At 41.5% G+C, this 26,284-nt stretch overlaps 1 protein-coding gene across 2 annotated transcripts; it reads right to left on the minus strand.

Annotated features, from left to right (window-relative positions):
• Positions 1-4,469: 4,469 nt before the first annotated feature.
• On the minus strand, positions 4,470-16,127 carry LOC138603421 (poly(rC)-binding protein 3-like). Of its 2 annotated transcripts, none has more exons than XM_069675189.1 (12): positions 16,053-16,127; positions 15,939-15,962; positions 15,815-15,847; positions 15,607-15,723; positions 13,578-13,709; positions 13,179-13,307; positions 11,442-11,516; positions 9,026-9,067; positions 7,282-7,360; positions 6,722-6,774; positions 5,330-5,499; positions 4,470-4,524 (listed from the first exon to the last, which is right to left on the minus strand). In XM_069675189.1, exons 1-12 carry the CDS (start codon positions 16,125-16,127, stop codon positions 4,470-4,472), a joined length of 984 nt encoding a protein of 327 aa, XP_069531290.1. The 2 variants fall into 2 exon arrangements, with proteins under 2 accessions (XP_069531290.1, XP_069531289.1); XM_069675188.1 differs by having other exon boundaries at positions 7,282-7,357; positions 11,373-11,516.
• Between the last annotated feature and the right edge of the window lie 10,157 nt (positions 16,128-26,284).

Here is a 26,284-nt window from a genome sequence, read left to right on the forward strand (position 1 = left end):
TCTCTTGAGTTTGAGCTGAAAATCCTCTCTGCTGTTTATCCTCTTTAATGCTCACAACTGTAAGGTTCGGGTCTTTCTGCGTAATCCAAGTAAAATTCCTACATGGGTGAAAGAAATTACTGGTCGTCCACTCCAGAGGGGTGAAGCCTTTAAGTCTGTCTGTTGCTTGCTAAATTTAGAATGACAAATAGCTCCATATATTAAATGTGTATGTGCTGAAATTTGACACTTTATTTAGTGAAAGAAATACCAAACCAAAGCCTTATTGTATGGAAACCTTGGTTAATAACATTTGTTGTTACAAAAGGAATCTGATTTTATCTCAGGGGACCCTACAATAGGATCCTTTATTCATTGATTTATCGTGAAATTATCCAACTATCTGTTCTGTAGCTGCTTAAATAAGAGTGGTGAGAGAGCATTCTTTAATTAGCATAGTCATCCTTTGTCATTCTCTAATTAGGACAAATTAAAATTAAATAAGAGTTAATGGTTATAATTATAGGAAATTAAAGTTATTCCTCATTTTGCCACAGACTTTCACAAAAGTCCTGTACGACCTCACAATGCCCCCAAACCCCCCCACTTTGACGGTATCACTGCTCATATTTAATTGCCTTTTTTCAATCCATTTGTAATTTTTGTTTCATCAAATAGCACGGCTATCTGCAAAAATTTAAATGTAGGTAAGAGTCCCATTTAAACCTCATCGTCTAATTTCCATAATCACTTTGCCAAACAATAATTAGCTGTATTCAATAACTAACAAGACCTCCTCTCCCTTTTGGCAGCCCGTAGTACATCAGGATTTTATGTGCGCACAGAGATAATGCAGGGATGATCTCACTCATGAAGAAGCAAAAAGAAACCCAGAGAAAAACAAGTCACAGAAAGAAAAAATGAAACTTTATTTGCTTTATACTTACCAACACTTTGAAATTAAAACCTATGTAATTACTCACAACTAATATAGATCTGCACATTGCAAATAAATCAATCGAAAATAGTTACGAAGTTCTATCACTTTTTTTTCCCAAACTGCAATACACACAAACAAAAGCTGAAAAACAAAATAAACATGTCTAGTCATTCTTTTTTTCCTGCTGTTGCCGCCACATGTAAAGTGGATAAAATTAAAAGCATTTTTCAACAAGCTACACAGCTCTCCTGTACCTATGCTATTAAGTAACTAACTGAATAAATAATTGCACATTGCACCCTATTATTGCATTAGTTGCAGTTTGTTTCAAAGTCGTAGTATACTCAGCCATATACACAAATGTAAATACAGTTTTCAAACACTGAGTAACACATGAATATTGATGTTATTAAAATCACACTGCCATCACTTACAACTCAGTATTCCTGCTTTGCGATCAAATTCATATAACACAACAAGATCTTTGTCAAACGCACAACTGTGCTAATAAACATTAGCAATCCATGTTTTTCAATGATTTTAATTCTTACATATGTGTACTATTTTGAAGCAAACATTTCAATGGTACACATGCACTGATAACAGTTGTATAAAAGCTGTAATACCCTTGAGGATGTTCTTTACTGGTGAAGTGCTGTTGGGAAAGAATGCCCTCTTAGGTATTAGCTAACTGTTGTTAAAAGTAAGTTTGCTGAACAATTTTAGTTTGTTCATTTGACAAACGTTTCCATTGAAATACAAGCTATGACAATTCAAAGTAAAAAGAAACACAAATTTATGATTTCAATGCTAGCACGACTACTTGAGTTCACATCAAAATGTAAGAATTATTGCAGAATAATCAGTGACGATGCATGGTTCAGTATAGTGATACAGCATTTGGTCCATTTACATAATCACATTAATGTCATGAAAGCGCTTAAAGTTTAACAGTTCAAGAATTAAAATTATTCACTTACTTGCCGAGAGTTAGACAAGTAGATTGATACCACTCTCAAAGCCGTTTGCAAAAATATAACGGCTAGCAGTCTGCTAACTTAGCTTAGCATAACAGCTAATCTGGCTAATCTAGCTAATCCACATATTCACAAATCATAAGATCACTTATTAATAGTTTATCTTGTATAAAAACTGAAGTATGTAACAAGTAACTGTGTTCTATGAACAGGTATTTGCCAGACTATTTCCTGGTTAGTGCCACTTAGCTCAATTTATTAAAATCTCTGTCTGGGCAACCAAGAACTAGTCCAGGTTTTTTATTTTATTTATCTCTGATAGAGTAATCCCTAGCAGAGTTGCTAAATATAAAGTCACATGCAGGACACAGTTAGCTTAACTTAGCTTAGCACAAAGACTTTAAACAAGGGGATGCTGCTAGCCTGACTCTGGTCTTTACACAAACTACATGTAGCTAGTATGCTTAAGGTACTGGTAAACAGTTTTCTTTAGCTTAACAGGGTCAAGTAGCTGTTTCCCCCCTGATTCTAATCGTCATGCTAAGCTAAGCTAACCATCTGTAGGAGGCAGCTTCATATTTAACTTACTGACATGAGAGTGGTATCAATCTTCTTGTCTAAAACTCATAAAAGTGAATAAGCCTATTTCCCAAAATATTAAACATTTATGTTGAGCTCAGCTTGGAAATGAAATAAAGTAGTGGTACGTATGTATGAAGAAATTCAGACACTGAAAATGCAGAATGTTGCTGTGTTGGACAGTAGATAATGTGATTCGACAATAACATTCAACAGCTGTTTGTATGTGTCAAAACTTGATTGAGCTCAGCTGAAGCTCAGAATTGAGATAACTCAAGCTGTCCAATAGTATTTAGCGCATCCTTATGAGTAGAATACACGAGGGGTGGTTGAAATACTGACTCAAATATCATCCATACCTCCCTCTCAAATAAAATACAATACAACAAAACTAACTTAGCTTAAGTGTCATGATCAACAAACAAAAAGTCAAATGTGCATCACCACACCATAAATAAATACATGCTGGTTTTGCTGGAAACCAGTGAAGCAGGAATTGTCATCCAACTCGTCCTTTTTTAAATAAAAACAATTAAATTGCTGACATAAGTCGTGACAATAAAAAGACATTCAAACCTAATGCGTCAAATCAACCGTATGACAACAAAAAGAACACGACAAGATGAACAATCTTGAAAAAGAGACTGAGTGGTCACGTCCGCCCAGGCCCCGTGGGTTCCCCCCAATGAACCCCTGAACATTCCTTGGCCCGAAAAATACCATTCGGCTTCGTCCAAACACGTAGGCTTCTTTGCCATGAAGAATCGGCTTCTATCCCTTGTTTTTCCCCTCTTATAAAAGCCTAAAACAAAAAGCAAATTTTTTGCCAGCAAATATTTTCCTTGACAAGAGAAAGAAGCCGATGGTTTGGACGCAACACTTGGCTTTTAAGTCCAACTTAATCCTCCCATATCAGAGGCAGTCCAGAGTAAAGTGTTGAATAGTCTATTGCATGAGCGCCGCGTAGTCGACTAATGTGCTAAGTCACAAAAGTCATTGTACAAAACAAATACAGTATAATAATAAGTTAGTAAACAATCATTTAAATTTTCAGTTAGCGTTTTAGCGACTGATTTTTCACTAATTCCCATTCATGCATCTATATACTAATAATCGGTGTTGATAGAAGGAGGCTATGTCGGAAAGTTTTCCATTTGGGCAGGGAGTAGGACTAGACGTGAATGGCCAAAAATGCTGAAAAAGTTTGCGGAAAAAGAACGGGAGCGCAAAGATATAATAATAACATTTGAAGGAACACGTACACTGAACAGGTATACTCAAATACACAACCATACAACATTGAACACATGCAATATAAGCGATAATGTAAATATAGGAAATGAACATGAGAAGGGAGGCTCTAGGAGTGATACCATTGGCTTAAAAGGGTCATGTGATGCAGCAAAGAGTCATGGGTAGAGATTGGATTTGTAGAGTATACAAAGATGCAAATTAGGACAAAAGCAGAACAGTCCAATGTTTTTTTCTTTTCAAAATATATTATCAAAATTTGATAATTTGGCTACATCCCACCACACACTCTGCCGATAGCATCACTGAGCAGCTGTAATATGCAAATAACTACGTTCTACAAAAGTTTTCAATCTTTTACAAGTACTTTAGTTAACTTTTAAATGATGTTCTATGACGCAGCACTGACAGAGAGAGAGAGAAAGCAATAGATAGAGAGAAAAAGAAGAAAGATTAACACAAGTTTTTCCTAATAAACATTCAACATGCTTCAACAGTTCTCTAAAAAACCTAATCAACAGAGAGTTTCTTTTTTGTAATTCTTTTTTTAAATGATTTAATTTGGCTCTCTGAAATAGTAACGAGCGCCGAACCCTCCCTGATGTATAAACAACTTTGAACCAGGGCGGGAAGGCGGTCAGGGTTTTTCAGGGAGCCACAGCCAGAGTCCGAAGGGCTTCATCAGGGTTGTCTGCGGTAGTCAGTCATTGGAAAGGGCCAAACGGAGGAGCCAGTCAGGGATCTCAGGATGTGGTCATGGAAGATGGGTCGTTCCACATGGCCGCCACGTCTCGGAACCTGAAGGAGGAGCATCGGAAGGTAAGAGATAATTCCTTATTTTCCTTGAAGACACCTGCGTATAGTGGCGTCTGTACTATTTCTAGAGTTGTTTCGATACAGGTATTCCCTATACCGATAGGCACTGTTAAAAATATCCGGCTACTAGCCCCTTGTAAAACACCAAAGTTTGAGGTTGCATTTTGTACGGATTAAACAAAGAAGATGTAACATGTTAGTCAGTCAGCTTTCAAGATGCTGGTGAGCTTATTTTGTTACCTTTGGACTTCTCTATGCTAAGCTAAGCTAACTGGCTTCTGGCTGCAGCTAGATATTCACAGAAACATAATGGGAGGTGGATAAATCTTCTGATCTTTGTCTTGGCAAGAAAGCGACTGATTAAATTTCCAAAAATGTCTTACTATAAGGTTCAGGTAAGGTTTGAATATGGCTGTTTACAGTTTAAATTACAAGATGTGAGGATGGAGGCGTTACTTGTCCTTCTGCCACCCTAACCTTCTCACACGTACTTTTCAATCCACTGCATTAGGGGCAAATTGTTAACGGCAGCTCTCTTATATTTCAAAGAACAGAGACAGACTGCAGGCAATTTAACAACAAGAACAATGCTGGAAAGCAATAGAAAAGGAAGAATAACTAAGATAAATGCAGACAGACAAGAGGCTTAATGTGGTTCTATGCTCATTAGGAAACCAGTGCTGAGAGCAGCTAATTGGCTGCTTCGTTATTTCAAAACAGAAGAATCCATGCCGTAGCTTTCACAACACTTTGCAAAATGAGACTTTAACAGTCATTGACGTCTCACCTTGCATTGATGAGGTACTGGGCCAGGCTGATGTTGGCGGGGGTCCCTGTGATGGTGATCTGGCGCTCCGATGACCCTTCCATGGCGTTAGCAATTTTGATCTGCGCCCCAGACATCTGACGGATCTCGTTGATTTTGGTTCCCTGGCGTCCGATTATGCAGCCTATTAGCTGGGAAGAAAATAGAATAGCCATGAAAGAGACATAAATACACGCATTTTTATCTTGCGTTATATTCTGCAGGACATGTGAGTACAATTTAATCATTGTAACTTCGATGCTTTGCCAACAAGTCTCTTCCATTAGGGACAATGTCTTTACAAAGCCAACTGCCTTTGGCTATCCTAAATCTCCACTGTGGAAGAGGAGATCTCAGTAGCTGAACTGCTGTCAGATTGTATCTCAGGAAACCTCAACAGGAAGCCACTTTAAAAGACAAGAAAGCAGTTATTTAGCCAATAATGTTTTTGATATTTGGGCTGTGAGAGCGGCTAGTTCCCGACCAGTGCTGGGGTTGTTTCTGTTCTAATCTAATCTGTCTTTAAATATACTTAAATACTCAAGAAGGAAGAAATATTTGCAATGTTGCTTTACGTATGCAGTATGTAGTTTGCAGTTGCTGTGACAAATTACCACAATTGGCAGCATATTATCCTAACCGCTGAATAAGCCTTACAGTTTGACACATTGTCGACGTTATTGTGTTTAAATGCCTGCGGTAAGCAGAAAAATTGACACCCTGTCAGTTTTTAGAAGACAAATCTTTCCTTATGAATTGAAGTGTTGTTGCTGTTTTGTTCAGAATGAATTTCTGCCAGGAAAAGTGCATAAACAACACCTGTAATAGTGAGAAGCAGACATGTTTCACACTATGAGAAATCACCCAGTCGAGTGCCAGCGGACGGAAATTCGAGATCGATTTTCGCCAGTAACCTCATAACATCTCCCGCTTTTATTTAATCTCATTTAGACTATTGCAACTCTCACTACACCCGCCTCAGTCATAAATCAATCACACGTCTGTAGCTTATCCAAAATGCTGCAGCAAGACTTTTAACTGGCTCTAAACATAGAGACCATGTTACAACTGTCTCAGCACACCTGCACTGGCTTCCTGTAAGATTTGAAATTGATTTAAGGATTTAACTCATTACCTTTAAGGCCTCTGGATATATTGCTGAGCTTTTAACTCTATATGAGCCGGAATACAGGCCACGAGCAAGGCTGTTTTGTTTGTGCCTCAGTTCAGACTCAAGACTGAAGCTGACTGTATGGCCTTAAATAAAACCATAACAGCAGCAGTATAACTTACACAACTTTTGCAGATATGACATCACAATAAGCAAAAAGCAATGAAGGCAGTGGCAGAGTTTAAAGGTTTAAATGTACTCACATCATTGGGAATGGTGAGTTCATGAGTACTGGCCTGGTTACTGGCATCCAGACCTGCTGCTGAACACAGGAAGCAGAGAGAGAGAGACAGAGAGAGGAGGGAAGGAAGAGGACATAAAATAGAGGGAGTGAACAGCATTGATGAACTGTAGACCTGGAGTGTTTTTCATTCCCCTGTCTATTGACCGCTAGCTTTTCTGTGTCACTGGATGGCCTGATTCGGCCCTGAGCAGAGCCCATTGACTGGGAAACTATACTGTACTCTCAAAATTGGGGGGAACAATCTGAGGTAGCATCTTCAAAAAAGGGGGAACCAAAGAACAAAAGAAAACCTCAACATCAACAAGAGCAGACCACCAGCAGGCCATGTCATGTGATTCTGTGCACCACAGAGACCATTAGGAGGAGAACGACGAGAAGAAGAAAAAGAGAAACAGGACAGAGACAGGAAAAAGAAGAGAAAGAGAAATAAAAGGAGGAAGAGAATGTGTTTGTCTCTACAGGTAAAAACGAGAGAAGGAGCTGCGGTAAAGAGGGTTCGTCGTGTAGGTGGGTACGTACCGGGGAAGGCAGGGGTGGTCTGTCCGAGGGGGGTAAAGGGGGTTTGCTGCATAGCCAACTGGTGGAGCTTGCTCAACTGCTGAGGGGGGGAGGAGGAGGACAGCAGAGCTATGAGGTCATCGTTAAAAAAACACACACAAAGTCGCACACGCTCACGCAGACACACGCACAGATGCGCACAGGTGTGTCCGAGAAGGCTACAAGAGTAGAGAGAGGATCTGAGGAGAAGTAACAACACAGACAGGTGAAGGACAAAGACCCAGAGAGACAGAAAAAGAGGAGAAGAAGAAGAAGCTCATTAAGGACTTGGCCTGAGTTTGTTTTTGTTGTGGAATGAAACCACGTGCAGACGACTCTCTAATTTATATACCTTTGATTTATTAACATCAAGTGAAGTTTTATTTGAAGGATCATATCAGCCTGTTCAGGATGTACCCGCTGCAGCACCCTGTGACGAGGAATGGACGATATCAAGGGTTTATTGCGTGTTCCAAAGCTTATGGTATCTTTCTTTCAGAGTCATTTCCTCAGCCGCGTTTCACACCTCTGAATCTACAGATCTTTAGTGATTCTTACAGGCTGTTTATTGACGGCTGTTTCCTCTTGTGGAAAAGTAACTGAGCCAATGAGAGCTTCTGAGGAGGACTTAAGAATAATGCACTCTGAACACTTCTCTAGATTATTTTCTGTCTACGTTGCACATTCTCTATCTTGTACATTTGCACACTCCCTGGTCAACATTTTTAAATATCTTGTACATTTCTTATGTAATTTTCTTTCACTGTTTCGATGCTTTTTTTTTAGTTTATTTAAGTTTCGAGGAAGAGAACTGCTGTTGACTAATCAGTTGTGTTGTCATGCACCAAACTCCAAACCTATTTGACAATAATCTTGATCATCCATCCATCCATTATCTATACAGCTGGTTGCGGCGGGCTGGAGCCTATCCCAGTTGTCATTAGGCGAGAGGCGAGGTACACCCTGGACTGATCGCCAGTCAATCACAGGGCTGACACATAGAGACAGACAACCTTTCACGTTCACATTCACACCTACTGCAATTTTAGAGTCACCAATTAACCTAACGAGCATGTCTTTGGACTGTGGGAGGAAGCCGGAGTACCCGGAGAAAACCTGCGCATGCACGGGGAGAACATGGACACAGAAAGGCCCCCTAAGTCCCCCTAGTATCCACAACTGCTTCTTTATTGACTGAAAATGATGATAAAACTGTTAAACTACCAATATTTCCAAAAAGAAATGGCTACATCGAAATGATGAAGCGGGAAAATAGGGCTATTAAATGATTAGACATCATTTCCTTTAGTGTCAAAAGTTTTAAAGCTCAGAACTGCATTATATTTTTACCCCCCAAAAAATGAATAAATCTGCCCAATGTCTTCTGCAATGGATCGCTAAGTTTATTTCTGTCATATTGAAGTAAAGGGAAAGCACCAGCTATGTGAAAAGAAGGAGAAAAACTTCTGTCATGTCAATTTTTCAAGCCACATTTGTAACGTACTTCAGGCCAAGCCCCATGAGAGTGTATGCCAAACAAAGGGCAGGGAGGCAAGAGTCAGAAAAGTGAGAAGAAATAGGAGTTATATATCAGAAACAAAGCTGTATTAATATTAACAGTTAATATTAATATGGGTGGAGAGAGAGCAAAAGAGCCTGCGAGTCATAGAGAGAAACATTTGGATGCAGAGAGACAGACGGGCTGCCTCGTGGGGTTAGCACTCACATCTGGATGAGGGATGGCGTACTGTCCTTGAATGGTATAAGCCTGCAAACATGAGAGGAAGAGCTTATTGTTATCTTGTTACGTCATTGGAAAAGCACAAAAACATCCTTGTAAATACATTTTTAACAAGATAAAACTGTTAAATCTACAACTAAATTAAATTAAATTTAAGAAAAATTACATCAAGCACTTTATTTTTTACATTTCCTGCTGTATTTTTACCCTATTACAATAAAAGGTCATGCACTATAGACTCCCTGTCATGTTCTCATCAATCAGATCCAGTTGAACTAAATCAATAAGGGACAACTGAGACAGTGGGGAGGTGACGGGGAGGGCGTGAGGGAGGAACCAGAGGAGCGGCCCTGAGAGGAGTAATGAGACTCCCCCTATTGGACGTGAGTTAAAGGGTCCACAGAGGTCAGAACTGAGCTTAAGTCTATTTCATCGGCCATGACAGCTACAAGAGTGATCATCTGCATGAGGTCGAGTCAGCGGGAATATAGAAAATTATGACCAAAAAGGACCGGCATTATGTATTTTGTTACTTTAGTTTAGTTTATTTGTGATCATATATATATTATTAGTAAATGGATACTGTAAGCTAACATGAAGCAAGCTAACAGTAGTTAAATGTAAATCTGATGCAATGAATCCATCAGGTGTTTAAGTTCTTTAACCATTTTTACCATTTATTAATTCATTTTCAGGTCATTTAGAAACCAAAATGCAAAGAATTCATGAGGATTTTCATATTTTGTGATAGTAAACTGAATATTTTTGGGGTTAAAGGTGATTTTTAGAACCTTAAAGCAACATAAGGTGCTTTTCGACCAAAAGTGCCAGGAACTTTTAGTTCCAGGAACTTCTCTTCAAGGAACTAAATGGTTCCTTTGGCCCATTGTTGCCTACACCACCAGTCCAGTAGGTGTCGGTAAGAAGAAGATGATGCCACACAACAAAGATGACGCCATAAAACGGGCCAGTATCATCATGTGTGCGACACTACACGGAGATTCAACCTGTACTGTTTTTCATAGTGCTTTATTGCATTGCAAATTAATTCACAGAAGTAGCACGATGATAACAGCGAGCTTGCAGCTGCGTTCTTAAACATAGCAGGTGAAATAAAACGCTGCGAGTACTCGACCAATCAGAAACAATCAGCACTGCAGGCCCCGCCCTGAAAGTTCCTGGACCTTTGGATAGTACTACCAGTTACCCTGGAGCTAAATTTAGACCCTGGTTCCTGCTATTGAGTTCCTCAAAAGGTTCCTAGTTCCTGGGGAAAGTTCCTGCTGTCGAAAAGCACCTTTAGAGGGAAAATTTAATAGAATGAATGAGGCCTAAGAATGTCAAATATAGCTGATCAGATCAGTTAGAAAGCGTTTAATTCTGGAGTCAATCAACAGTGAATTTAGCAGCTGTAATTTTAAAGAGATTGAGTGAGTAAGTGATGATTTTTATTAGAGAAAGTGCTTAAAATTCAGCTTTTTAAATGTGATTATTAATCAAATTTCTTGTTGTTGTTTATGACAATTTTTAGCCCCAAAGGATTATAAACTGATTAATATATTGGCAAATTGATAGTTTGAATTTTCGGCCTCAATAAAGTCAACTATAAGAGCCCTGACGCTCTGTGTTGTTTACTCTCATCTCCTGTCATTCACCTCCCGTCCACTAGATGCCCCCGCTGAGTCTCCCTCCCTCTGCAGATCACCTGATTCAGCTTCCTGTCGGCACACCTGCTTCTCTAATCAGCTCTGTGTGTTTACCTGGTGCCTTCTCTGATCATGTTACTGTAGTTTTAGGAAAATTGACCTCATCGTAACCAGGATGTTACGTCTGCTTTTGGATCCATGCTAAGGCTAACATGTGTTAGCTTAGCTCTGCTACCGAAATGAAGGTAAAGTAAGTTAGCTGGCAAGATGGGAGACCATTATTGTGATCGCTCAGGTTATGAATGAGTGAAAACGGTAGCTCTGTCGTTTTAGAGTCTTGTTTTCAGTGTTTTTATGCTTAGACTTGAGATTAGTTGGTTGAATTTAAGTGTTTTTGCACCCTCTGTTCAGGATTTGCATGGAGTCCCATCAAAAATGTTGCTTTCACTGCCTCTCTTCTCATCACCTAAATGGTAAGTTTGCCAATTTTCCCCCTAAATTTGATTAATTAGTTGATACCAATAAACACTAGTAGTATTTATCCCAGTTCTGGTTTGAGTGGCTGCAGGTGGTGGATGACAGTGAGGGCAAAGTAAACAGCAGTGATGGTTTCATGCTAGTCAAGAGGGGGGTCGGGGGAAGTGAGGGAGGGAGGAAAAGTGAGTAAAACCTGGTGCGACACTAACAGGCAGTGGCTGGTGCTGCAGTAAGAGGCTGAGGTTGGCTGTGGACGCCCCCAGTGGGTCTGCTCTTACCTGGCCACCTGAAAAAATGACAGGGGTGGAGGCAGGCTTGGGGCGGTAGGGGATGGTGGCACCTTTCGGTGGGGACTGAGGAGAGCAAAGGAGGAGAGAGTGGGGGGAAAAAAGAAGAAGAAGAAGAAGGGTGAGATGTGGAGAGAGTGTTAGAGAAAGAAAAGAAAGAGAGAAAGAAAAAGAAGTTGCATAAAGTGAGACCAAAGAGGGACGGTGCCTGAGGGAAGACAACCTGTGACACTCACACAAAAAGTGCTCTTCACTGTGTGTTCATGCTGACAGAAATGTCCAAATCGTGGTTCAGTGCACAACTAAACTTGGATTTACCTGGAACATCACTTTCAACTGGATAATGATGACTCTACAAACTGTGTATTTCTTTACATATATCTGGTAAAGCCTGTGTTCTAGTGACTTACAGTCATGTCACATATGTCCTAGTATCCATGGCTGGTGCCATCATGAAGGCCCAATGGAGAACTGGCTGTGCAGATAGTTTCAAATTAATGGTGCGAGAAAAAGAGAGACAACTACAGAGTGTGTAGCCCTTTTATCCAAAGCATGATCAGGATCAGGAAAATCAGCTGAGAGTGGTTTTAAGCTGCAAAATAGTTCATAAAATGAAATATTGCTCATTTAAACATGGACCTAAGAGCTAAAAGCACAAGTTTCTGCTTAATTTGTTGCTAATTGAGAAGCTAAATGTGTTTGCAGCAGTGGAAAAGTACAACTTCAAAACACAAAACAGTCATATGCATCAGGTATAAAATAAATATATATATTTATGCATAGTTTAGCAGCAACATTGTTATCTAGCAGCTTTATCATTGGAGAGCCTTTGAAACTGTTAAAGTTATAATCCTTAAGATTTTAAAGGTTTCAAAGATGCTGTTTTCTTTGTTGGTGATGGAGTCCGCCATTTCCATACAGAATTCAGGTGCCCTAAATGCAACCCCAATCAACAGGAAATGGTGCAGCTTGTACCCCAGTGTTAGTATGTGCAATTTTGTGCATGAGCCATTGAGCCATTGCCATTGATAAGGCAAATTATTGACTGATTCCTCACTTAGATCGTATCATTTTGTTTGGCTGAACTGTAAAGTGATGCACAATTATTGTAAGCAGCTGTTTGGTTGCCACCAATAACGTAGAGTGTCTCCCATAGACTGTATACGAGAAGTGAACGTAGCCACCGTGAAATCATCAGTACGTTTGTGAACGTTTTTAAGCCTCGAGTTTGGCATTTTGATGGTCGCCATCTTGGTTTGTTGGAGCCATATGTGACCATATTTGCGCACGAAACAAATTAGCCTCAAGTCTCTGGTAGCTTGTCCAAACGCGTACCCTACTTTGATGATGATTTTACTCTAAGTGGGGGCATAATTTACGATATGAACATCATGCTGTATTGAGGAAGACTTCAAATTAGTGATTGAGGACATAAACTCTTCAGAAAAATGTTTACTTTTGGGAATTAATGAAATAAGAAGTAGGCTCATTTTCCCATCTGGTTTCATACAGTTTGAGTCAGTTGCCCCCTGCTGACCATTAGAAAGAATGGCACCTCTGCATTGTCATTACTTTTAAATCAAACAAGCTACATCCACCTCTTATATGCAGTCTATTTTGTCGCCACGGCTGAAATCTTAAGGATTATAACTGTAAAGCATTTGAATCCTAACATATATTCAGTGTTAATAATACATCCTTAATGTTCCCCTCCCTTCCCCAGTGTACCTCCAGCATCACCACACATATCTGTTTGACACACTGGATGATGGCTTCTGGGGCCCCTGAGATCGTCACTGCGCGCTCGGTGGAGTTGGGGAGCATGTCGCCTGCAACCTGGACCTGAGCTCCTGTGGACTGAAGGTGAGAAAAAAGTGATAATTTACTGGAGAAAATGTAAACAATAAACTCTCAACAGAAAAAAAGCTAAATTGAACTTCCTGCATGGAGATTATGAGGGATTTAAAAGCTTCAATGAAAGCTGTAGAACTTATAATGTTGGTTTAGAGAGTTTATAAGGGAACTATCAAGATAAATATGGGCATTTATGCACCATTAATGAGAATATAAACATGATTTCTGTCTTAGTTTTACACTAAAGAGTCTCTACAGTCCTTTGAACTCTACCTCTCTCATTTCTTTGATTTTGGAGCCTCCTTTCCCGATGAGGGAGCCGCACTGGCTGGCCGGGACGACGAGCCTCAGGGTGACAGGGGGTTTACTGGTGGCCGGACTGTTGCTCATAGAGTTGATTATATCCTGAGGAAAGAGCAGGTTTATAAAATGAATGCAGCGGTTACTGTGTGTGGTATAACCCCACCTTCATGCGTGTGTCCCGTATCAGTACAAAGAGTAGGAATCTCTCTCTCAAGAATGTGTTTCTAACTTTGTGGTTTGAATTTTCCTCAAGCTTTTTTGGCAATATGCTTTTGAACTTCCTTCAGACAATATTTAAACTTGCAATAGTTAATTTTTGTGCCACTAGGGGGCAACAGAAACGAGCTGTTAAAGACTAAACCTGATAGAAACGTCTTGCTTTTTTTGCTTCTTAGTGCTTTACTATGTTCAGAATGTAACTGGTTACTGTATCTTTCTGCTGTTGGCTGCTTAGCAGGAAGTAAACAGTGTTTATTCCCACCGAAATTAGCGCGTTGATGTGGGTTTTTCAGACCCAGAAAGACCCGCTTATAAATGCTGATTGTCTCTTTTCCCATTGCCAGTGAAGTATACTCCTGTCGGTCTCTTTTCTGCTGCGTCACAAACGCGCCAGAGACAAGGTTAGTAAACAGTGAAGATGTTACAATGGTTAGTTCTTTATTATATCTATTACTCGTTCAGTCTGTGTATGAAACTCATCGCCGATAAATTTGGAACGATGTTCGAGCGCTGCTCAGACGGAGACTAGCTCAGATGACAAGAAGTCGCAGAAGTTACTGACGGAGCATAGCATCGTGCCGGAAAGGGGGCGGAGATTAGCGTGTCGACACAGGTTTTGGTTTCCCATCAATGCCGATCGAAGCCGAGGCGATAATTACCCGGGTCTACTGCAGAGTCATTTGACCCGGGTCTGAATGCCGATTGTAACCTTTCACACTAAGGAAAAAAGTGAGTGGGTTTTTTGACCAGTGGGGAAGCGGCTTTAGAGTGATGACAGTGAACCAAAACAGTTAGGTTGCAGGAGGGACAGAAATAAAAAATCTTGATCCGTTCTCATAAAGAAATATTGAAAATATATTTTGCATAACCCTTTCTGGTTTATTTAAATGTATTTATTTGTGCCTTTTACATTTTTGGAGAGACGTGACAGGTGGCCAAGGGCGGGAGTTGAACCCGGAGCTTCCGCACCAAGGACTATAGCCTCTGTAAATGATCGCCGACTTAACCACTGAGCTAAACCAGCACCCACTCTTTCTGTTTTAATTAGGAAATAAACATCTGTCAATATTTAACGGTTTAAATCTGTGTCAATTGTTTAGTCTTATTATTTGGGGTGGGGTTTTTTTTGGAGACAAGAGAATCCTTTCCATGCAAACTATAAAATATGCTAAGAGTCAGGCACTGTATAGCTCTTTGTGAGTTGTAAAATAGGGTAGGGTCTTTTATTAACAAATTACATTTTATCATTACAATGTAAAAGTTTCTATATTTCAGAAGTAAATATTGTACTTCCTAGTTTCCACTCTAATTATTTAAGAGCTATAGCTAGTAGTTACTATGCAGATTCATATTTAACAATCATAATTAATGATCATTTTAATAAATATCCTCGTGTAAGTGTAACTCCCCTCACACAGTGTTTTGGAGATGCTCTGTCTCGGTCCGGCGGGCAACGTGCTGATCCGGCTCCCAAATTCAAACACAGACCTGGCCCAGATTCAAAGGGTGCTGCAAGGTTAGATCAGCACATTTCTGTCCTACATAAGCGGGCCAGGCCTGCTTTGTATTCATTTAGAGAGCAGTCAGGACGGACACTGAGGCAGAGCGAGGGAATACAAGCAGGTGTATTTACATCAGGACTGACAGTGTTGTTGTGTTGTTGAAGATGTTTTTCTTTTAGATTAAACTTCATATGCTTGGCATAAAATTTTCAATCCTAGACTTTTATTTTTTACAGTGTAAGTAAACCTTAAAAAACAGGCGAAAATGAGTTTTATACCTCCTCAAACTTGTAGGCGATCATTGCAAACGCCTTGAAAATAGCATCTGTCGGCCCGGTGATGGTCACTATCCGCTCAGGGCAGTTCCCCTCTGAGATGTTGATACGTGCACCACTCTGAAGGGCAGAACAGTACATAATTATGATTCAAAAACACACGATAGAAGTGTCAAAAATAACAGAGGACTTGTGGAAAAGTTTAGCTCACATCTTCGCGCATTTTCTTCACCGTCTCTCCTTTCTGGAAGTGAAGAAAAGCAACATTATTGAGATGTTTTGTGTGTTTCCAACAGGCATTTACATGGTCTGTTTGATGTGTTTCAGATGCATACCTTTCCTATGATGCTCCCAACCTCCTGCAGAGACACAAAGACTCATTATTAGGTGTATCCAGGGCCTTTGCAATAGTCTGTTTTTGATGTATATGACTGATGGTGTTTTGGTACCTTGCCGTGCATCAGCAGGCGGATGGTGAGCGTCACATTCAGTCCACCTTCTGATTGGACCTTGATGGGCTCCATGTCGGGATTGGATGTGAAGGAAGGGGCGTGGTCACGTGAGAGAGGAGTTCAAGGGCCAACGCGAGTGTGATGGTGGAGTCAGCCAACCGGTCACCTGAAAGATACGAATAAGACACACGGACGGAGATTTAATGTTGATGTTGCTTCCAGGTGACAAAAAAGGATAAAAAAAACATGCACATTTTAGGCTGATTAGCCTTTTTTCCACATGTTGTTCGAAAATAAGTTAATGACGGAGTCGGACAACTCGAACAAAGCGTGACTGAAGAGCGTCTTGTTTAACAAACGGAGGAAAAAGGGATTAACACAAGGCTGGATTACAAACCGGGGGACCCTCCGAAGACCTTGACGGGCCCATAAGGCCTCTTCTGTCTAGTTTGTGTTTAATTAAATGAAGAATCTTTTTGGAATATTATAATAACTATAGCTCATTATAGACTTGCTTTAAATAAAGCGTATGAGGATAATTACTGTACACATTTAGGCTGACAGGCTAAACAGTAAGTCTGTCTCACGCTACTTCCTGTTTGTGGCTCTCAGCTCCAAACTGATTGGTTCCTGCAGACTTAAATATAAAAAAAAGACTTTTTAAATGTTTGAATAAGGATCAGCATTCTCCTCAAACAGTTCCTTACTTTTGTTTTTATCCAACGTTACTTAAATCGGAGTAAAAGAGCTTTTGAGAGCTTTTCTACTAGAATGATGGAGCGTGTGGCTTTGAGAGGGAGTTTTTTCAGTGCAACAATGTTGCTCATTTGTGTTTTTAATAGTTTTTGGACAATAAAGAAGCTTTTGGGCACATAAAAGGAGATAAAAATACTTGTTATGTGATGAAATCGTTGTTTGTTTTGGACTTTATCTGAAGAAATATGTTGAAAATCATTGATATTGCTCTTTAAGCTTTGTCTTAAAGTTTGTGCTTATATGTTCCTCAGCTTGATCAAATAACAACCTTCAAACCTGAAGCCTGGTTGTATTTTTGGACAGTAAATTTAAAGAAAGGGGCGGAAAAGAGGGTAAATCTGGGCACAGGATCTGTCTTTTCCTCCGAGGGTTTAAAAAAAATCACAGGATAATAAAAGGATTCAAATTTGCTCCACCAATCCTGGTCACAAACGAGCAGCATTTCCCCAGATGTTGAGCTGTTGTCTCCCCCGTCTGCGGTTCACGGTGGTTTGTAATAAAAGCCGTTGTAATGTAGGTCAGCATATGTCTCTCCTGTCACGATATGAGCCATCGAACGTCGAGCGCCATATTTATTTTTATCAAGCCCGTTTCAGCTGGAAGCCCTCTTAATTCTGTCTGACAAGTGATGTAATGACTCAAACAGGCCTGCAGTATCCAGAGTGGCCACAAGAGGGCGGTGCAGACCTGGCAGTGGATCCGAGGACTTCATGCAAAAGGGGGCAGAGATTAAATCTGGTGCAAATCCAACACAAAATCAATCTGGCATTTATATTTAAAGGTTTTAGACAACTATCGTTTATGCAGCTTTAATTAACGGCTTTAAATAACGACAAAAATAATTTGAATACTTTATCCTCTTATATTTAAAGGGAAACACATTTAGTGTGTGCAACTGCCAGATTTATTGTCATTCTGCTGCATGAAAATCCAGATGTAGGCAGCCGTAAAAGTGCAACAATAGTTGATTATGCTTTACATTTCAAAATAAAAGCACCACAAACCATCAGATCTAATGCTGAAGCTTCAGGTTGCTGCATTTTGAGATCTAAAAATGATAATAGCATTTAAATATGAGTCAAATATCATTTAATCTTTGTGATCTTCACTGCTGCCAGATAAAAGGCCCTCCATGTAGAGAAGAAGCTCCTGAAGCCGCTGACCTTGACTGAAGGGACAGATAAAGTCACCGTCTGCCAATCAAACACATTGTCGCTGTGTGGGAATGGATTTTTCTCTCTCCCTCCCTCCCTGCCTCGTCTGATTGCTAATTAGCCGTTCCGGTCGTAGCAGTTAGAAATAAAGTGATCTGTCTGATGGCACAGACCTGGAAAGGTGTAGACGCTTCAGGTCATCAGGTCGGAGGACTGTTAGACCTTTCTGTCACCTGTTAAAGGGCCGTTATCACAAACAATGAGAGTCTGATTTAACAGCTTTAAATCCCCTGAACACGTGTGAATGCTGCAGAGTCGGTTGGCCCAGCACTGCGCCTGTATGTGGGGACCGAACTGATGTTGTAACATCTATTAGAAGCTTTAAGGATGCATCGAACGGGAAAACATGAATCTGTTAAAGGAGGTTAAGGATTTACTTCAACAATGATGTCTTAACGTTTTTTTTAAGGGACTTTTCCTGCACCTTATTCGATATTTTATCATAGATATATATGACATATACTCCCTTTACATTATAGTGCAACTGCTGCAGCATGAATCCATCTTCTCTTATGTTTCATACATTCTTTTGTTTGTTAGTTTGTCCTTTGACACGTGCAGGAAAAGCATACAGCTCTGAGTGTCTTAGTAAAAGTAGTTTAATCTTAACGCAGCTGCAAGTAACAATTAAAATTCATTTATCAGTTAACCTGCAAGTATTTCCTCCAATGATCCATGCATTCAATGTTTCATCTAGTTACGTTAAGTTCTTCCAATGTCTCCAAACCAGAGGATCTTCTCTTTGTGTGAACCTGATAAAAGCAGCTCCTTCTCACTCTGCAGAAGCTTCAAACACAGAATCACTGTAAGACTAAAAGAGTTCATCGATCCTGCTGAGTTTCTTGTCGAGCTGTTTCAGCCTTCCTGTTCGCGTGTCGGCGCAGCAGGTGGACTGCAACATGCGCAGACGTTTAGGGAAGATGCATGTTTATTAATGAAAGCACAATCCATCTTCTGCTGCTTATCCTGCGCTTATTTCATCAACATATATTATAATGTGAGTTAAGAAATAAGCAGATGATTCCAAAGTGTATTATTGTCGACACTCAGGCAATTTGGGATCCTGGCATCTTAAATTGACAGAATATAAAGTAGCTAAGTGAGTTTAAAGGATGCTAAAAATAGGTTATTAAAGTAAAATATACTAAAATAGCCACGGTTGGTTTCCAGTTGTTCCAGCTGAGTGTTTAAAGTATTAGATAAGAGCCACAAATATACTGAAAGTAACATGTTATAACTGCACCCATCAACCGCTGGCTGCAGAAGGCTCCTCCTCTAATCTACGCCGCCTGCAGAGCCGCGAGCCGAGGGCCGCGCTGGTCGCAGGCCAGGGGAGGTTCGGGAGATAAGGACAGGGATTCTGTTGCCAGCTGTCTCTCCAATCTCCCAGAGGAGACCAGATTACATAAAAAGCCTTAATCCGGGTTTAAGACCCAAGCCAGCGGTGCAGGTCCTCTCCAGGGGCAGAGAGGGAGGAGGGGCGGGGGAAAAGGTCCAAGATTGACGACTGGATTCAAGCTGACGTAGATGGTGCGTGGCGCGGTTAGGACTGTAAATTGAAGTTTTTAGAGGCAATTTGCTTCAAGATTTCTTTAAGCTTCGACTACATAACATTTGCACGCTATTATTTTGGACATTTGGAGGCCTGAATCTACTTCCTCTTGCCCACTAACGAACAACTTCCTCCCCCACGATCAAGGCGTAGAAACTGTAGATTTAGGTCGGCAAAAACGAGCGTGCCGGATCTTCTGAGATGAACGAGGTCACCGTTAAGAGCTGCGTTTGTATCGCCGTCCTCCCAGACTGTATTTTGCTCATACATCCTGTAGCATAATAGAATTAGGTCAAGGCCCTGTGAATCATTTGCCCCCAATGGGCTCAAACCTCCGAGCGAAAAGCCACTTTTTTATTTTAAGGTCCGAGTTTTCTACCCTGAAAAACAGCCACCAAACATCCAACTGAAAGCTTCAGACATTAGGATATAAACCTCCGCTCTTTGACCTCTTCCTTTCAAACACATCGCACATGCATCTATTTGCACTTTCCCTCCCGGTCTTTGTTAATCAGGCAGGAAGTTGGAGAAAGGGGGGATATGAGAAGCACACAGAGGGATGGCAGGGAATATTTCATGACATCTGATGGGGAAAGTGGGTCATGCTCGGTGTTGCAGCGCTGCTAGCCTCCTCCTCTATGGCGGCTATTGAATTAATCACGCTTTACGCTCGGCTGGACAACGCAGTGCACAAAATGGCTCCCCCATCCCATCTCGCCCCCCCCGTCCACCCCCTCCACCCCCCGCCTCCCAGCTCTCCCTGCGTCTGCTCAGCGCCCGGCACAGAAAAGACTCTTACATTGCTCTTGAAGAACTTGAGGTCTTTTTTTCTTTTATCCCTTCGTCCTCCTCGAACAATGAGGAGATGCTGCTGTTGTGCAGAGTCAGCCGGGTGTGAATGATGCAAAAACACTCGCAAATGCACAAAAAGCAAAGTTCAGAGGCGATTTCTGGCATGTGAAAGAGCTCATGTGCAGACTGATGTTATACGTGACTTTAAGTTGCATAAAACATGTTTATTTTTTAGATATTGAGGTTTATATCTGCATGTTTTCTCTCTTGACTTTGACAGGAGGAAGACAGGGGTTGCTGCAAACATGGAGACGTCTCATTACTGACATTAAACTCTTACTCCTCCCTGAACTCCTCGCTGCAAAGCTAAGTGACCATCAACTTACTTTGCCCCCCCTTTGACTCGATCCACGTCACGCTGTCGGGGAGTGTTTTTAAAGCGTGAAAAACCTGCAGTAGGTAGAAAAGTTCAAGTCTTACATCTCCTTTAACTTTAGGACAAGGTTGCTGTGACAACATAAAAGTTCTGTCCACTTATTTGAGCCATTTATGGATCTTAGAGCAACCTGAATGTGCAGAAAACAAACCCAGCAGCTCACAGTTTGCCTTTCATGATGCAGCCACGATCTACCTTTCTCAGCTGACCCTCTAGTTGTGCATCTTCTTTATAATCTCACATTAAGAGACATTTTTAAATACTTTTAATGCACAAGCTCGGCATAGAGCTTTAAAATGTGAGATTATTTCTGTTTCAAATGATCATTTTTCAGCACTTTCTGAGATCATCAAGGTGAGTTAAAACTCTCCACTGAATCCTGCAAAAAGCAGCAACTACAAATTTGCCAGAAAACCTGATTTTGCATGAAGTGTGCATGTTTATGTAATCATATAAAAAGAGTGTGTGTGTGTTGCAGCTTGTAACTCTTTAAGTTTTCCTATCATGATGTTGCCACACGGTCAGCACAGAGAGATGCAGTTAGAACAGAGAGAACAGGATATCAAACAGACAGAGAGAGAGACGCATCTGAAATCCTGTAAAGAAAATCATTAAATGGACGGCCTGCGGTCTAATCTGGGCCAAAGCCTCTGTCATCTGTTCCATCCTAATCCACATATCTACAGATATGTCATTCTGACGTTTTGATATAAAACCCTTCATGACTGTTGAGCAGAGCTGAGGCATGTGTAGCAACAAGAACCATAAGTCAAGCGACGGTCTCGTCTATTTAGTGCTTTGTCTCTTCAGTTTGTGAATGTGGCTTTATGCGTTTCAAAGCTTGGCGAAGAAAGTACTGTTTGGTTGTCATGTCACGTCTTTAATGTTTCACGTTTGGCTGAAAGCCTGCGCAGAGATTCTGTTCCCAACTGCTTAGCAGACTTAAACATAATGAATCCCAAACTAAGTTTATCTGCACGCTTCACGTGCTGTTAAAGGAGGCGTTGAACTCTGAGCAACACAGATAACTTCTTTGAACAGGTTCAAGATCAGTTCAAGTCGTGTTCGGCTGTTTTTCATGGGAGGACGGAGATTTGAGACCTTTAAGAGAACTCGTTTTGGTTGAATGCGGAGCAAGAGAAGGTCATTCTCAAGGTTGACTCTGTACGACAAGAAATAAATAACTTTTAAAGAGGGGATAAAAGGGCAAATTGGTGAAATATCCACATCTACTATTCAATCTGCCAATGCATCCAATGTTACAGAGCAAATAAAAGCAGCTTTCAAACCATCTAACCAATGAAAATGAATTATTTTACTCTTATCTTTTGTAATACGGCCAATAAATAGTTACACAACCGTAGATCTCAAGCAATGCAGCCAAATTGAACAGCGAATTTGTGCAGCTGCAAGCCAACTCAACCATGAGAAGAGGTTCACTTTTAATGTAGCCAATATGTTCAGCCCACGTCTGGGGAAGTCTCCCGACGCCCATGTTTGTGCTCCAATTAAGGCCGAACAAAAGGGAAATTAGCGTGCATGTAGGGCAGCAGAGGGGGAGCACAGAGGGTGACCTCGTTAATCCATATGTTGTACACGAGATCTGATCAAAGCGTCCGCACGGAGGAACTTCTCACTTTCTGGAGCGTGAGCCTCTTTCAAGTCGTCAGTTAAAGGAGAAGAAAAAGCTCTTAAAGGCAAAGTTTGTGACAGAGGAAGCAACAGGAAGAGGAGCAAAAGGGGGATGAATAATTGCTGGCGTTGGTCGCCCCTGTCAGAATTGTTAACTGTGGGCAGATCGAGTAGACGAAATCGAAAGGAGTTGCAGGGACTCCAGAGGATTCGGCCCTCAGTTTACTGGTATATGAGCAGCTCTCGTCTTGTCTGGCGCAGGCTTTTGTTGTACTTGGTGCGGTGCAGCAGAGTGAAGGGGGGGCGTCTACCCCATCGGCCTTCCTATACGCCGCTATGACAGTGCTCTCAAGAGCTGTCAGCCCACATCAGCAGCCCGGCATCCTGATAGCTCAGTCCAAATCACAATCAAAACTGTGGCCACCACATCCTCACCACAACCAGTCAAATCAGCGAATGCAGTGACCAAAGACGACGTGGGGAGCAACTATCACCAACTAGCTTAAAAAAGTAGCTCACAGAGGGCTTAAAATAGTCCGGGTGGAGGGGGGTGGGGGGTTCCAGTGAGTTAACACTGGTCGCATTAGTGTCTTTACAATGCAGGCACACCATGTTGTGCAATGAATGCGGCGCTAAGAGCTGAGCGTTAAGTCGGCCATTTTAGATTTGCCACAATTTGTAATGTGAGATCACCGCTTGTCACAAAGTCATGGCTTCCATACGCCGAGCTTTCATGCGGAACGAGTCAAAAGCACGTTCCCCCTTTTTCTTCACTTCCCCTCGTCTCCCCTCGCTCTGCTCGTTGCTTCCACACCTGCTTTGGTCGTTGCCATTTTTTTGGGAATTGTCACCTACATCTAGACTTTCACTGCTGATCTCGCTGCCAAATGACAAGCTTTTTTTTACCCAAACAAAGGAGCCATTCATTGGCGTGTTTCAAGTCCAATGCAGCGCTTAGCTTTTGAGGTAATGACGAATGACATTTTTGGTCTATGACTACCCAAGAATAAGGCCATCAGCTGCGCTAATATCAGCCTGACGATAATTGGAATAATGATCTTTGGAGCGAGTTGATGTATCAATTCCACTGACCATCATTTATGCGATCAATCCTCCATAGAAAAAGGTCAGCCCGGCTTTATACTTAAACAGCAGTTGTTTCGGTTATCATACATTTGTTTCCTGCCCTCGTTCAGACATAATTCGTCAACAATGAAATCGCTCATGCTTGAATCTAAGCCACGACAATGAACTCCAAAACAATGATAATCAAGAGACACCCAACAGCAAAATCGACAGAGCGTATAATCGAGTATTCTCCGGGGAAAACCAAAATATTTCCACTCGGCATGCCGTCACCTTCTTTGGGTGAACTCCGGATAACTTCCGAAGATGTTAACTTGATCTACCTCGAATAGCCGCATTGGATAACGAGTCAATAAGTCACGCTGTGTCACAGCTCATTACGAGGATAATGATTTTTCCCGGCTGTGTGTAAGTTATCAAGTTAATTAATTATTGAATGGTGTAACCCAACTCCGCGTTGGCCTTGCAAGTTCTCAACAGTTTGATGCTCTGGAAGTCCGGATGCCATTCATGACTGAATATGTTTATGATCCACTAAAGATTAATAAAGCAATTCATGCATTTGCTTTAAATATTCCAAGAGAAAATGCTACGGCACACCCCGGCCTTGGATTCACCAAATTATTCCGAATAAGAGGCATAAAAAGAGGGCTTACCTTTATGTAGCGCAGGATACCGTAGATGACGACCACTTTCGGCGTTGCAAGATTAAAAATCGCAAAGGGAAAATGATTTTTTTTCCCCTCTTCCTTTTGCTCTGCCCAGGATAAACTCTGCCTCCTGATTGGTCCGTACCAAAGGGTCACATGAGCGACCAGGGGAACACGTGACGGTTCTCGGAATTATATGATGAAACGAAATCGACTGGCATCCTCAGTGAGCACCGTTTTTTTGTTGCTGCGGTGCGATACTCTGTTTGCCGTACTGTTTGGTGTCAAGTGTAAATAGGCCGTATGATGAGGCGTAATCTGGGTGACCATCACCCACCGCCCCCCGTCAGCCCCCCCCTTCCATCGGCTGCAACAAAAGGGGGGCATGCCCAGTGAGGCAAGCGGGCATTGCGGGGGCATGTCTGGGGATGAGGTGGTCTGAATCAGAATTGTAGCCTCCAGGGTGCTCGTCTATCCCAAGGGAGCGTCGAGTACCCCTGAAATCCACCAAACTACCATCCTTGTCTTCGATTGACGAGAAATAACCCAACTGACATGTTCAAATATTTTCTTTACTTGAATTTAATCACATGAAGCTATGTTGTGAACTTTCTGGATGGTGCACCTTTAAAAAGTGGAGGTCAAACCAAACATGCACGCACTTACATATGCACCCAACAGTGCTAAAAACACGCCGCCATGACATGCATATCCCCTCCAACCTCTCTGCTTTTTAATCTGCTTCGAGTGTGTGTTCATGTGTGTCTCCATCCGTGAGTGTGTGTGTGCAGAATTACAGAGCTTTGGAGGCATCCCATCCAGATTTTCCAATCCAGCACAAATCCAGCCCTCATGTCAGATGGACAGTTGTGTGCGGAGCTTAATCTGACATTATTAGGGTTGGACGGCAGCAGCAGCAGCCGAACGTTTAAGGGAGATGCCTTGGTGGGGTTGTGGGCTGGATTAGGGGCAACAATGCAGACAATGAAGTATTTCACCTCATTGTTGATTGCTTTTATTTTGCACAGATGCTCCTCATGCAAAATCCAGTCCTACTCCTAAATCAAAGAAACTAAACACTCTGTAATGTGGCTTCCAATATGCATGTGCTTTTATATTTGTACCTACACAACAAAAAGTGGTAGCCATGCCTTTACCTACCCATCCGACAGTAAAATGGCCCATGGGATAAAATACAAATAGAGCATTAAATTTGCTCCACATTGAATCATAAAAGGAAGAGAGTGTGTGGTAAAAATGGAGCACCACGTCAAAGGAAATCTGCTTTATATTCCAACGACACTGTTGGCTCACCTTCAAAACCCAAATCAAGACGGGTGGCAGCCCTGGAAAAAAAACTAGTTTACATAACATTCTTGTATAATTGTGTAAAGTCTAATCCTCGTTACTGGTAAATGCGCTCTGTCCTCAGTCCTTTTGAAACGACATAAGCTGTAGTTTGATAGAGGAGCATTAATGGCTTACGGAGCTGTAATAAGCCGTCTAAATGGAAAAAATGAAATAATAATAAGTCGCGTATGTGAGCTAAAGACCCTTTTCTCAGGCTAAAACTTAAGCATTCTCACTTAGACCTTTTTAACAAGGCTCTCCTGAGGTCAAAGGTCAAACTGCTTACCGGTTAAGATGTGGGGAAGCTCCTTACCAGGAGAGAGGAGGTGCAGTCTGGGAGTTTAGGACCAAGATGGCAGATGATGGGCACACTAAGGGCTGGGGCAGCACCCAGGGCCCTATAAGTCAACTAACCCCCCCCGCCCATGGCCTCCAGCAAGGTGATGAACCCTGGCTGATCCATCATGTATAGACACCCCCGTTGTTGCCACCCCAACCCCACCAGGGCTTGTCCTCATAGCCACCCATGCGTCCTATCAGGGTGCCAGGGTCCTAATGGAGGCAGAAGGGCGTGAAGGAGAGAGTGAGGGAGATCACAGTGGCAGTCAATCCAACTGATTGCTGATGGACCCTGGCGACAAAAGGGGGCTGAGTTGACCCCGTTAGTACTTGTGTAGTGTGAAATTGTATGACAATTCCTAAGTGTGTGTAGTTTAATTTAATTTTAGAGGTGTATTTAATAGAGCGCAAGTCTTGAAAAT

The sequence above is a fragment of the Semicossyphus pulcher genome, unplaced genomic scaffold (genome assembly GCF_022749685.1).
Source record: "Semicossyphus pulcher isolate SPU_LCO1_2020_fin unplaced genomic scaffold, fSemPul1.0.p SCAF_24, whole genome shotgun sequence".
Taxonomy (NCBI): domain Eukaryota; kingdom Metazoa; phylum Chordata; class Actinopteri; order Labriformes; family Labridae; genus Semicossyphus; species Semicossyphus pulcher.

Coding starts and splice junctions, on each gene's coding strand:
- LOC138603421 (XM_069675188.1), bottom strand. CDS start 16,127: ATGGAGCCCATCAAGGTCCAATCAGAAGGTGGACTGAATGTGACGCTC. Junction 13,710..15,606: donor TCGCCTACAAGTTTGAGGAG/GTATAAAACTCA, acceptor CTCTTTCCTCAG/GATATAATCAACTCTATGAG. Junction 11,517..13,178: donor TATGTGTGGTGATGCTGGAG/GTACACTGGGGA, acceptor TGCTCTCCTCAG/TCCCCACCGAAAGGTGCCAC.